The sequence below is a fragment of the Heptranchias perlo genome, chromosome X (assembly GCF_035084215.1).
Source record: "Heptranchias perlo isolate sHepPer1 chromosome X, sHepPer1.hap1, whole genome shotgun sequence".
NCBI classification, from domain to species: domain Eukaryota; kingdom Metazoa; phylum Chordata; class Chondrichthyes; order Hexanchiformes; family Hexanchidae; genus Heptranchias; species Heptranchias perlo.
This window is the reverse complement of record NC_090370.1, coordinates 2,206,991-2,220,657: the sequence shown is the minus strand read 5'-3', so window position 1 is coordinate 2,220,657 and position 13,667 is coordinate 2,206,991. Positions and strand designations below refer to the sequence as shown.

Sequence of the window (13,667 nt, the reverse complement as noted above, 5' to 3'; positions counted from 1 at the left end):
TACTTCCACCTCCGTAACATCGCCCGTCTCCGCTCATCTGCTGCTGAAACCCTGATCCATACCTTTGTTACCTCTAGGCTCATCTATTCCAATGCTCTCCTGGCCGGCCTCCCATCTTCCACCCTCCATAAACTTGAGCTCATCCAAAACTCTGCTGCCCGTATCCTAACTCGCACCAAGACATGTTCACTCATCGCTGACCTACATTGGCTCCCGGTCTGGGAACGCCTCGATTTTAAAATTCTCATCCTCCTGTTCAAATCCCTCCATGGCCCTCGCACCCCTCCCTATCTCTGTAACCTCTTCCAGCCTTATAACTCCTCCAATTCTGGCCTCTTGCGCATCCCCAATTTTAATCGCTTTTAGCTGCCTGGGCCCTAAGCTCTGGAATTCCATCCTTAAACCTCTCTGCCTCTCTCTCCTCCTTCAAAGATGCTCCTTAAAAACCGACCTCTTTGACCTTTGGTCACCTATCTTAATATCTCCTTATGTGGCTCAGTGTCAAATTTTGTCTGATTTACGCTCCTGTGAAGCACCTTGGGACGTTTTACTACATTAAAGGTGCTATATAAATACAAGTTGTTGTTGTTGTTGAATCACATTAGAATGCCTGCTTCCAAGACTTTTGCATTGCTGAAATTAGAATACAAACACCCATTCTCTCCTCTCCCACACAAATCCACCAATATACACACCAGACTGCAATATATTTCAAGAATATAACATATCTGGGGGTTGATAACGATGGGCTTCTCAAGCTTGCTCTCAGTCTCCAACGTCATCTCGACACATTACTGCTTTTGTACCAGTCCAGACTATGGTCATCTCACACATTATAAAATCACATGTGCAGGGTGGAGTGGTACCAAATGTTTATGCACCAATGTTCAGTGCCATAAAGTAGGTCTTTTCACTTGGTTCCTGACCTGAGCTGCATTGGGTGGTTGGGGTGGGTAAATCATGGGAATGCATCATACCTCAGCAGTCTTTAGTATCTCCCAATGACCAGCTCCCTTGCAACATGAAGCCACGTTGATGGTGTCAGTCACAATGGAGTCAAGCAAAACCCAGAAATCCACAATCTAAGAGGTGTCCAATCAAGTCAGTACCTGCCAGCATGGATTGCTCCTGACTTGGCCACGCAAGGATACAAAGCTCCTGTTAATCATATAAAATTCTTCCCCTTTGACAAAATGTGAAAGAGCAGCCCTTAAGAACAGAAGTCTCTGTGGGTAAATGTACCATCCTATGTGATAGTGAAGCATACAGACCAGGAAGGTCCCCGCTTTTCTCTCTTATCTGTGTCGTTCCTGTATCCAGTGACCCCTGCTAAAACACACGTGGGGATGTCACGCGAGGGCAGGTTTGGGCTTTGTTTAGATTACTGCCTCGATATGGGGGTGGGGGAATTGGAGGTTAAGAAAAAGACTATAGTTTAAACAAAAAACCCCCACCAAAATCTGTGACGTTTCTTTTGTTCTTATATCAAAAATGTTTCAAAATTTACAATACTCACTTCCCATTTCTGATTGATGCCACTTCCTGTTTCAACAGCAATGAAATAGACCGAGAATTCTCCGTTTCCCCTAATAAATGTGTTCTATCCAGAACATGGAGATCAGATCGTTTCATTTTTTTTTAAATAAAAAAAAACATTTAGTTTCACTCTGTTCTCTCTGGTTCCTTTATTTCTCACAACCAATCCCACGATGATCGTGTGTGTCTGTTTCTGTTACGAGTGTAGCTACTGGTCACTCCAACTTTTCACTACTAACTGTGTTCTCAGCACGCACCTCTTCAGTGCCAGGATCACTTTTGCCGCAGTTTCTTATTGGAAGTACTCACTTTAAATCGCTTAAACTACCATTTTGAAAATGAAATAATGGGACTGGGTGTTACGTTGCATCAGAACACTCTCCCTTCACTTATGGGACCGCAGTTTGAATCCAGCCAGAATGACAGGTAAAAGACTCAATCTCAGCCTCATGGCTGTAAGGACCCTCTTGTGAAAGGATTTTAAGGTAGCCTGGATCCATTTCCTAAACGGAGTCTGAGCTTACAACACAAAAGCGCCATCATTTGACACCCAAACAGCAAGCTTAGAGGTCACAAGAATGACTACGAGAAGAATAAAAGTTGTTTATTTAACTGTGTCTCTGTGCGTGTATTTTTTTTGCTCATCGACCAGAAGGATATTAGTGCTGCGGAATGAACAACTTCAAGCATTCCAAGATCATGTACAGCAGAACTCTCTACTTCACCAAGCAATGTGCCTCAGCCCCAACTTCAGAAAAGCACTCTTTAAGATGTAAGATTTACCATTTCCCACATTAGCCATCCTGCAGCCTCAGAGTCTGCCAACTAGTGCAAATTTGGGGCAATTTTGTGCTGTGAACCCACTACCCATGCCCACTAGGATCTGGGTTAAAACTGTCCAAATATTTCATATAGAACCTTTATAGCCTGTTGACAGAGGAGACTTTCATCCCATTAGTCTGGGCTGGGTTTGAACACAGAAGCGAATGAGCAGTGTCTAACCCACCACACCACACAGCCTCTGGGGGACCCTCTTCACCGTGGTGTGAATGCACATTATTGAGGTAAATGGAGCTCCATTCTGTAGCTAGAAGGAAGAGAAACTTCTGAGGGAAAGTCAACTGAGACCACTCGCGTGCATCTTCTGGTGGCTGATCAGAACACCACCGCCAGAGGCCTAGGAGCAGAATTGGTGCACAGTAAGAAAATAAGGCTGAGGATACAAGTTTAAAACAAAACTGTGCAATACCTTCTGGAGTTCCCAGCATCCAGTTGCTAACAAAGACTGAGTTAGGTCAGGACCTACTACTGTAGTTGCACTTAATTCTTTCCTCCCGTTTTCACCCCGCCCTCCTGGGTTGTAGTTCCATGTATCTCTGGTACCACATTTAAGTGGCCACTCTCATGGTCAAATGTAGACAAGTATTGGCAGGCTATTCGATATCGCAGCTGAGCCCGACCCAGTTCTCGTTGGACCTCCAACAGGGGTCAGGTAAATAGCGTTCAAAAGCACTAATCCTGCCTGCATTCTCACATCCTTTGCCCAGGGGAACCGAGACCAATTACAGCACTGAGGCATGTTGTAGCATCCCATAATCAGTACCAGCTGAGATCAGCTAACAACACAGACCAGAAATCAAACCTGCGACCTTGCTGGTCTGTATGGTGCAGCTACACGTTAGATACTGAGCCATCGGGTGGGCGCCGTGGTACTTCAAGTGGTGGTGTAGCCAGAAGCGAACAAACTTAATGAACACATAAATCCATAGATCTTTTCTTTCAGCCCTTACTGAAACGTATACTCATCTTTGCAAGTCCAAGAAAACTATCTGCAAGACCATGTGATATATCAAGGGATGCCATCAATAATATGCATCTTGCTTAAGAGTGCAGAATTGTGGGGAAGTGCAGAGTTGAGATTCTAACATCTGCCAGTGAGAGGGAGGGAAATATCAAAGGGGCGAATCACATCTGGGCTGTCTCTGGCACCTCCCATTAGCGAGCTACAGGGCCACTGCTCACAGCCTTGGAGCAGGCCTTGCATTCAGTTTTCGTGGCTGGAGGAGTCAGCCAATCGAATGGGATAAAAATAAAAAAAGGAAAGTGGGGTGGGAGAAGCTGACCTAAATATGTCCATGAAAGAACAGTTTCAGCTCCCTGATATATCAATTGGAACAGCCATCAGATAACAGGCATACAGACCAGAAAATCCCAGGTTCAATTTCTGTTCTGTGTGGAGTTAGCTGATCGCAGCCCAGGTGACAATCGGGACACTACAATTGGCCTGGGAATAGAAAGAGAAAAATCAGTCAGTGTTCCCGCTCTTGGTTGGCATCCAGTGGCCACAGCTGGGAAAATTGCATGGGTGTCAGGTTAGGATAGGCTCAGGTCAGCTGTGATACTCCCACATTCCCCCCCACCCCCACCCCACTCCACTCCACTCCAAATAGTCTGTCAACATTCACTGCCTGAGTGGCCATTCTTAGTATGTGAGCCCAAAGTATTGGAGGGCAACCAAGGTGAGAGGATGTGCACCCCAGTGGAAATCAACACCTTCAAGAGAAGAGGGAGGGGAAAATGGTGAATAAACTGGGGAAAAAAACCACCACACAGGAATGGAAGAAAAATTGTCTGCAGAAGCCAAAAACTCATGGCATTTTTTCTAGCACTGTAGCTCTAAACAAATTCTCAGTATTACTCTGCTCCAGATGACAAGCAATTAGACAGCAGCCAGTTTGAATTACACAATAAATACAAGCAGTTGTAGAATTTAGGCTGTACAATACCTGCATATTTTGCCTGTATCTCTTGAAATTGTGCTGACATACAAACTTCTTCTCCTGCAGAAAGCGGCTGTACTGGTTGTTGATTTGGTCCAGCAGATTTTGGTAGAGGATGGTGGCCAGTGAATAATTTGTTGTAGCCTTATCCCTAGAAATATAATAAAGGACATGTTTTGTTCCATTTTAAAATTGCATGCACCCATCAGCCACTTGGTTTCATTTTCTCCCCCAATCTTTGGCTCCCTTTCTGTCAGGCACCATCCCTCATTTAAGACCACAGGCAGGTAGGCAAGCAGTCACCTCTGCCAACATTGCCCTTGTGCAGTTTGTGAGCAGCCGGAGGCTATTTGCCCTAATAGAGGTCTTTAAAATTATGAAAGGGTTCAACAGGGTAGACATAGAGGAGATGTTTCTACTTATGGGGGGGTGGGGGTGTCCAAAACTAACAGCCATAAATATAAGATCGTCACTAATAAATCCAATAGGGAATTCAGGAGAAACTTCTTTACCCAGAGAGTGGTGAGAATGTGGAACTCGCTCCCACCCTGCAAGGTCCTCCTTACTAACATCTGGGGACTTGTGCCAAAATTGGGAGAGCTGTCCCACAGACTAGTCAAGCAACAGCCTGACATAGCCATACTCACAGAATCATATCTTTCAGCCAACGTCCCAGACACTTCCATCACCATCCCTGGGTATGTCCTGTCCCACCGGCAGGACAGACCCACCAGAGGTGGCGGTACAGTGATATACAGTCAGGAGGGAGTGGCCCTGGGAGTCCTCAACATTGACTCTGGACCCCATGAAATCTCATGGCATCAGGTCAAACATGGGCAAGGAAACCTCCTGCTGATTACCACCGACCGTCCTCCCTCAGCTGATGAATCAGTCCTCCTCCATGTTGAGCACAACTTGGAGGAAGCACTGAGGGTAGCAAGGGCACAAAATGTACTCTGGGTGGGGGACTTCAATGTCCATCACCAAGAGTGGCTCGGTAGCACCACGACTGACCGAGCTGGCCGAGTCCTGAAGGACATAGCTGCTAGACTGGGCCTGCGGCAGATGGTGAGCGAACCAACACGAGGGAAAAACTTACTTGACCTCGTCCTCACCAATCTACCTGTCGCAAATACATCTGTCCATGACAGTATTGGTAGGAGTGACCACTGCACAGTCCTCGTGGAGATGAAATCCCGTCTTCGCACTGAGGACACCATCCAACGTGTTGTGTGGCACTACCACCGTGCTAAATGGGATAGATTCAGAACAGATCTAGCAGCTCAAAACTGGGCATCCATGAGGCGCTGTGGGCCATCAGCAGCAGCAGAATTGTATTCCAGCACAATCTGTAACCTCATGGCCCGGCATATTCCTCACTCTACCATTACCAACAAGCCAGGGGATCAACCCTGGTTCAATGAGGAGTGTAGAAGAGCATGCCAGGAGCAGCACCAGGCGTACCTAAAAATGAGGTGCCAACCTGGTGAAGCTACAACTCAGGACGACATGCATGCTAAACAGTGGAAGCAACATGCTATAGACAGAGCTAAGCGATTCCACAACCAACGGATCAGATCAAAGCTCTGCAGTCCTGCCACATCCAGTCGTGAATGGTGGTGGACAATTAAACAACTAACGGGAGGAGGAGGCTCTGCAAACATCCCCATTCTCAATGATGGCGGAGTCCAGCACGTGAGTGCAAAAGACAAGGCTGAAGCGTTTGCAACCATCTTCAGCCAGAAGTGCCGAGTGGATAATCCATCTCAGCCTCCTCCCGATATCCCCACCATCACGGAAGCCAGTCTTCGGCCAATTCGATTCACTCCACGTGATATCAATAAAAGGCTGAGTGCACTGGATACAGCAAAGGCTATGGGCCCCGACAACATCCCAGCTGTAGTGCTGAAGACTTGTGCTCCAGAACTAGCTGCGCCTCTAGCCAAGCTGTTCCAGTACAGCTACAACACTGGCATCTACCCGACAATGTGGAAAATTGCCCAGGTATGTCCTGTCCACAAAAAGCAGGACAAATCCAATCCGGCCAATTACCGCCCCATCAGTCTACTCTCAATCATCAGCAAAGTGATGGAAGGTGTCGTCGACAGTGCTATCAAGCGGCACTTACTCACCAATAACCTGCTCACCAATGCTCAGTTTGGGTTCCGCCAGGACCACTCGGCTCCAGACCTCATTACAGCATTGGTCCAAACATGGACAAAAGAGCTGAATTCCAGAGGTGAGGTGAGAGTGACTGCCCTTGACATCAAGGCAGCATTTGACCGAGTGTGGCACCAAGGAGCCCTAGTAAAATTGAAGTCAATGGGAATCAGGGGGAAAACTCTCCAGTGGCTGGAGTCATACCTAGCACAAAGGAAGATGGTAGTGGTTGTTGGAGGCCAAGCATCTCAGCCCCAGGGCATTGCTGCAGGAGTTCCTCAGGACAGTGTCCTTGGCCCAACCATCTTCAGCTGCTTCATCAATGACCTTCCCTCCATCATAAGGTCAGAAATGGGGATGTTCGCTGATGACTGCACAGTGTTCAGTTCCATTCGCAACCCCTCAGATAATGAAGCAGTCCGAGCCCGCATGCAGCAAGACCTGGACAACATCCAGGCTTGGGCTGATAAGTGGCAAGTAACATTCGCGCCAGATAAGTGCCAGGCAATGACCATCTCCAACAAGAGAGAGTCTAACCACCCCCCCCTTGACATTCAACGGCATTACCATCGCCGAATCCCCCACCATCAACATCCTGGGGGTCACCATTGACCAGAAACTTAACTGGATATCACACGCAAACCATGATTCATTTACTACTTTTATTAAATGACTAAAATAATTCCTAATATTTATTGCCCGTAGATCTCCCAGGATGATACGCTGTACTCTGACCACATGCTCCAACAGCAGCCTAGGACCACTCATCCTCCAATTTTCCCTGGGCTCAACTCTTCCCTAGGAGGGCCCAGCCAAATACAAAAACCAACAATGTGGAAAGAACTCTAAGCACAGACCTGGATGCTAGTACCACCTGGTACCAATGTGCAGCAGCTCAAGCATGCACTGTGCTGTTCTATAAACTGCAGGCAGAAAATGTCAGAACATATCTGGATATCATCCTCTGCATCTCAGCATTTCTTGGCCTCTTGTAATAAACCGTCGCAATATGTGCAGACATATGCATCGGTTGCAGGCATGGCACCAGAGTAGTTGCATGCAGGTTTGGAGCCATACTCTCCCCACTACCATGCTTTGGAGAGGTCTGGTGACAGATAGGAAAGGAGGGGGTGAGGAGAAAATTGCTTTCTAACCTCTGTATCCTTCCTGAAGACTAGATTCAGTCACTGGGACCAAGTGACTTAGCCATGGACATATTTGGCTGTTGATGGGTTTGGGGTTAATGGCTGTTGCGGCCCAGTATTCAAAAGAAAAGGATGCAGAATCTGGACTCCAGCTTTCACCAATACCATCTGAGCAGAGAATCTGGGCCTCCATCCAGTCTGGTCAAAAAGTGCAGTAAAGCAGGAGTAATGCAGCCGACATTCTTGACAGATTTTAAAATGGAAAAAAATCTTTTAGGTTCCCTAGCCCCAACATATTGACTTCAAAATTCTTGTCTTCATGGCCTCAATCTGCCCCACCTCTGTAGCCTCCCCCAGCCTCATCCCAATTCACACACTGCTCTTCAGACTCTGGCCTGCCGTGCATTTTTTCCTCTCCGCCCTCCCATCAACAAAATTAGCGGTAAAGCCTTCGGTCATCACACCCCAGCATTCGAATTCTCTCCTTTAACCCCCCTCCACCTTTGCCAAACCTCTCCCCACTATCAAAAGCCTCCTCAAAACCTACCTCTTTGACCACACCTTCAGTTACCCTCCTAACCCCCAATTGTTGCTGAGTCCCCTCTCCTTTGGCAAAGCACCTTGGAATGTTTTGCTACTTTAAAAGTGCAAGCTGCTGTTGTGGGTGGGAAAGGTTGAAGAAGGAATATTCCACCTTCTACAGCTGAACGAGATTGTGTTTAACTTGAGCCATACGCACTACTAGACAGACCCAGGTTTGATCCCCAGATTGTGAGAGTTAGTTTAGCTAATCTCAATTCACGCAGCAATCCTGGACAAGGGGATGGCTGGGGGGCAGAGTGCGGTTAAAATCAGTTGGGGTTCCTGCTCCTGATTGCTATCCAGTGACTCCTCCTGATAAGTGCACACGCAGGATTGGTGAGGTTCCAGTCTTACAGGATCATTTTTGCAAAATTAATTGATTATCCCATTTTAAAATAAATTTGGAAAGTGGCTGCAACTGTTGTCAATTTGCCTTTGCCAGTGACAAGTGGGTAAATTGCTTGATCGTTTTATCAACATCGCAAAAGTATGTGTAGGGACATCCAATGGTATTTACTAAAACTATTTGAATATCATTGCAGGGGCAGGGGGGGGGGGGGGGGGAAGAGGAGTGCAGTCTTTACACACATTAACCCTTAACCACAGAAAAATAACCGCAGTGTGGCATTTCCACGTTGCCCTACGCCCCTCCCTGGACAAAATTGTCCAATTGTATCAAATTATGGGGCAGCTTTAGTGTGGGACACAAACCACCATGAACTGGATTAACAATGCTCAAAATCATCGCACCTCTGACTCGCAGCCAGATTCATCCTGTAGCTCTCAGCTGCGTTCCAACTGTGCTTTCTATAGAAGTATCTGGTCTACACTAATTGTCGGAACCGTTTGCTCTTGGCTTAGCTACGCCTCAGTCATTTGGATGTGATGTACGTGTTGATGATTTAACTATGCGATAGTGGGTGAAGTGTTCCTGTAGCACATTGTACCAAACGAGTCACAAGAATTATCCATTTACAACCTCCTCTGCCTTCTTTTTTGATTTTGGTTGTGTCAATGCAATTTCCATCTCAACGGCCAATCATTAGCTAAACTAAAGTGCAAGAGGACAACTTGCTCCTATACATCTGCCAAAGCTATGCTGTTCTGTCACCAAATGTCAGAAAGTGGACAAGAACCCCACAATTTATTTCCTTCTCTCCAGAGAAGTGCCCAAACCTGACTGACCAGCTAAGATTGCTAACTCCCAGGGTACTGGCTACATTCTACTACCTTGACAGCTGCTAAAATCATGTTCTGCACTGCACTTCAGATAGCTGCCCATGCAAGTTATCGGATGTAATTTGTTAAAATTACACAGGTTCAGATCTTTAGCTCTTTAGCCCATTTAACCGTAACCTCCCAAAAGGCCGATCCTACAGTATTCCCATTATAGCTTTGAGATACTCACCTGAACAGGCAGGCAAGAAGTCAGTTTATGCAGTTAAACTTAGAACAGCACCTCTGACAATGCAACAATTCCCCAATACGGCACTGGAATATCAGCCTAGATCATGAGCTCAAACCCTAGTGTGGAACTCCAACCCACAACATCCCGAGTCAAGAGCGCAACCCAACAATTGAGCCACTATTTTAAAAAATGTTAATTCTCCCTTTCAGCAAATTGGACCTCTCCATGTCATCCATAGACAAGAGTTCCCTTTCTCAACTGTGTTGGAGGTGCTGAGCAGAGACCAGGCACATCTACAGAGATGAAGGAAGAAAAAAAAATCAAGAGGTAGTTACCCATCCCCAGCCAGCTTTCTAACACCTCCTAGTAGTCAGCTTTATAAAAGGTGCTTAAGAGGCATTGGAGAGGTGCAGGTGAAGCATACAACATAGGAAAAGCAGCATAATGTTTACTTAAATAGAAATGGTTTCTTTTTTTATGATTTAACATACCAGTCCTGAGTTTCAATCCAATGAGAAAGATATTCCCGAACATCCATGGGAAAGTTTTCATTCTGGTACAGAATATCCAGCTGCTCCAAGTACTTTGTATCCAGTTGCTTTAGGTTCTCCCACTGACTCATACTGCTGGGAAAAAAAAATGTTTGCATCAACCAAGGGTCATCTTCATTGAATTATATACATTATAGAGCTTGGCAGTACAATTACAATGCCTTCTTTTGGCTGGGAAGGTGATTTTAATTTGTGCTCGTCAGGACAAGTGATGTCAGTGCTGAGGAACAGTGGTACCCAATGTCAGCATCAAGCACACTCGGGTAAAGTAGCACAGGTTGGAGACGAAGTAAAGCTGCTTCTACACTGCCCCAATGTGCCTTCATCCCCAACCTCAGGAGTGCCCCCTATTGTATCTGTATGACATTTCTATTCCCCCACACCAGTCATCATTGTGGGCTTTGAGTGCGACCACCAATATTGTGCTGAATTATGGGCAGTTTTGTGCTCAAGACTTGAGTCCACTATGAATTGGGTTGGGACTGCCCCAACGCTAGTTTCACATAGGACACTTGCAGCGTGCATACACTTTCATCCTTCCATCTATTAGTTTGGAGTGGATTCAAATCCAAGTCTCAGAAGTAAAACAACAGCATTCCAACTATAGCCCAGCAAGCCACCAAATTCAAAATTTTTCTTATTCTTTCCGTTTCTCTGTATCCTACACAGTTCTTCAACCATACGTACAACCAAACCACTTCTGTAAAGAGACACAGGAAGGGAGGAGTTTGGGTAAACTCAGTACCTGGAACCACCCACTTGGAAGATAAAATCTCAGCAATTGCAGCAAGCAGTCTTGTTGTTTAGGCACAAAATCAAATCAGGTTTCCTGACTGTGTCTCAGCTTGTATTCAATGACTCACACGTCACCTGAAAATGACAGCCACCTAATGGAACTGTACAGTCACAGAGTCAATCAACATTCTTAGGACTACATTTAGAAAGCAGATGATTAAAGAAGCAGAGTTTTTTTATGTGGCAAAAGTTTTTTGGGTTTTAGATTGGTAGCTAGTGGTTCAATAAAAGAGAAACTGTGAACTTTGGTATTCAGTTCAACATGTATAACAACATTCCAACAGCACAAATGTTTCAAAACAATTCCAACTACACCCCACATACAATCCCTCACCTTTTCATTGTACCCAATAGATGAGAAAAAGGTGTCCTGTCCACTCTGGACAGACAGTATCCCATGTATTTCCTCCTCCCCCCACTTCAGAACCAAGATTCCAATTCAATCGTGAGGGCATCGGGCACCCAGCAGCGAATCTTAATCCTTTAGCCCCGAAGTTCCCCCATCATTCGTAGAGTTTTACCTTTCCCACATTATAGATTGCCAGTCTCAGGACTTCCCAAATAGCCTAGTGTACTGGTAGCAAGGTAGCACTAATCTCAGCTAGGCTGGCAGTAGGGATGCTACAATTGGCTTCAGTATCTCTGGGCTGGGGAAAGGGAGAAGTCAGCCAGGGCTCCAAGTTATCCAATGACTCCTATAGGAAAGTGCACCTGTGGCATCAGGCTTGGCTGTGATGTCCCCCATGGTTAAATAGCCCACTGGCACTCACATGAAAAATGGCTACTTAAATAATGTACTGGCAACTGACAGCACCTATGGAACTGTGTCCCAAAAAGAATCACATTCAAGAGGGGAGGAAATTGGTTAAAAAAGTACCAATCCCTTCAAGATCATATTCTAGAGGAATGCATGACCCAGTAGGAAAATGTAGGCAACACCCTCACATCTAAGCTACTAGATCACTCTGCACCAACACTCAAGCTTTACCCTGCAACAGTAGATCCAATCTTAGGACCCTTGTTAATGGACACCCATTCATCTTGGACGGAGTGCCAATACCCCTTCCCAAAAGACTAAGGACCATTGTTTGCATTAAAAAGTACGCACTTCTCAGCTTTCTTGACTTGTAGATATGGCCCAATAACAAATTACATCACTTGTGTATGACACAATTAAAGCGACAGATAGCACAACTTCCTGAAAGCTTTGCTTCTACCCCCCCACACAAAAACCATGCCCCTTTAAGCGAGATATCCAAACATGACAGCAGTATGACAGATATATGAACACAAACCACTCAGCTCTGTACCAGCTGATGTGTTAGGAAACATTTCTCCACAAAGTAGCAGATAAAACAGGGTGCCAACTAATCTAATGCTTACATAAACAAACACATCTTAGAATAGGATACTCAGCCAGGCTGTTGAGATGGGGTGGAGGAAGCAAGTTGCGATGAGGACACAAAGTGTCTGCAAAGGGATATTGACAGGTTAAGTGAATGGGCAAAAATTTGGCAGATGGAATATAATGTGGGAAAATGTGAAGTCATCCACTGAGAGGAAAAATAAAAAAGCAAAATATTATTTGAATGGAGAAATAGCCCACTGGCACTGTGGTACAGAGGGATCTGGGTGTCCTCGTACATGAAACACAAAAAAATCAACATACAGGTGCAGCAGGTAATCCGGAAGGCAAATGGAATATTGGCCTCTATTTCTAGGGGGATGGAGTATAAAAGCAGGGAAGTCATGCTACAACTGTACAGGGTGCTGGTGAGACCACACCTGGAGCACTACGTACAGTTCTGGTGCCCGTATTTAAGGAAGGACATACTTGCATTGGAGGCAGTTCGGAGAAGGTTCACTAGGTTGATTCCGGGTATGGAAGGGTTGTCTTATGGAGGTGAGATTGAACAGGTTCGGTCTATACTCATTGGAGTTTAGACGAATGAGAGGAGATCTTGTTGAAACATACAAGATTCTGAGGGGGCTCGATAGGATAGATGCTGAGAGGATGTTACCCCTCATGGGGGAATCTAAAACTAGGGGGCATAGTCTCAGAATAAGGGGTCGCCCGTTTAAGACGAAAATGAGGAGGAATTTCTTCTCCCAGAGAGTCGTGAATCTTTGTAATTCTTTACCCAAAAAGCTGTGGAGGCTGAGTCATTGAATACATTCAAGGCTGAGTTAGACAACTTTTTGATCAGCAAGGGAGTCATGGGGAAAGGGCGGGAAAGTGGAGTGGAGGTAAAAATCAGATCAGCCATGATCTCATTGAATGGCGGAGCAGGCTCGAGGGGCCGAATGGCCTACTCCTGCTCCTATCTCTTATGGTCTTATGGAGGAAGTCAGTCTGCTTTGGTATGTACTATATGATACACTGCAATGGACAGCAGGAACTCTTAATTTAAAACTCAATACTCTCCAGTTCATTATCTAATATATACCATACTCACCTCAAACAATAGACATTTTTTTTAAAAATTCATTCTGGGGACGTGGGCCTCACTGGCGAGGCCGACATTTATTGCCCATCCCTAATTGCCCTTGAGAAGGTGGTGGTGAGCCGCCTTCTTGAACCGCTGCAGTCCGTGTGGTGACGGTTCTCCCACAGTGCCGTTCGGAAGGGAGTTCCAGGATTTTGACCCAGCGACGATGAAGGAACGGCCGATATATTTCCAAGTCGGGATGGTGTGTGACTTGGAGGGGA

General features: G+C 45.8%; 1 protein-coding gene across 1 annotated transcript in view; it reads right to left on the bottom strand.

Moving 5' to 3' along the window:
• LOC137307125 (signal transducer and activator of transcription 1-like) overlaps window positions 1-13,667 on the bottom strand; it is a 65,499-nt gene that overhangs the window by 40,724 nt on the left and 11,108 nt on the right. Inside the window, exons 2-3 of the mRNA XM_067976443.1 lie at window positions 10,103-10,237; window positions 4,323-4,467 (exon numbers count right to left, since the gene is read on the bottom strand). Of these exons, the coding sequence (XP_067832544.1) occupies window positions 4,323-4,467; window positions 10,103-10,233 (276 nt within the window). The 5' untranslated portion in view covers window positions 10,234-10,237. The remainder of the gene's footprint in view (window positions 1-4,322; window positions 4,468-10,102; window positions 10,238-13,667) is intronic.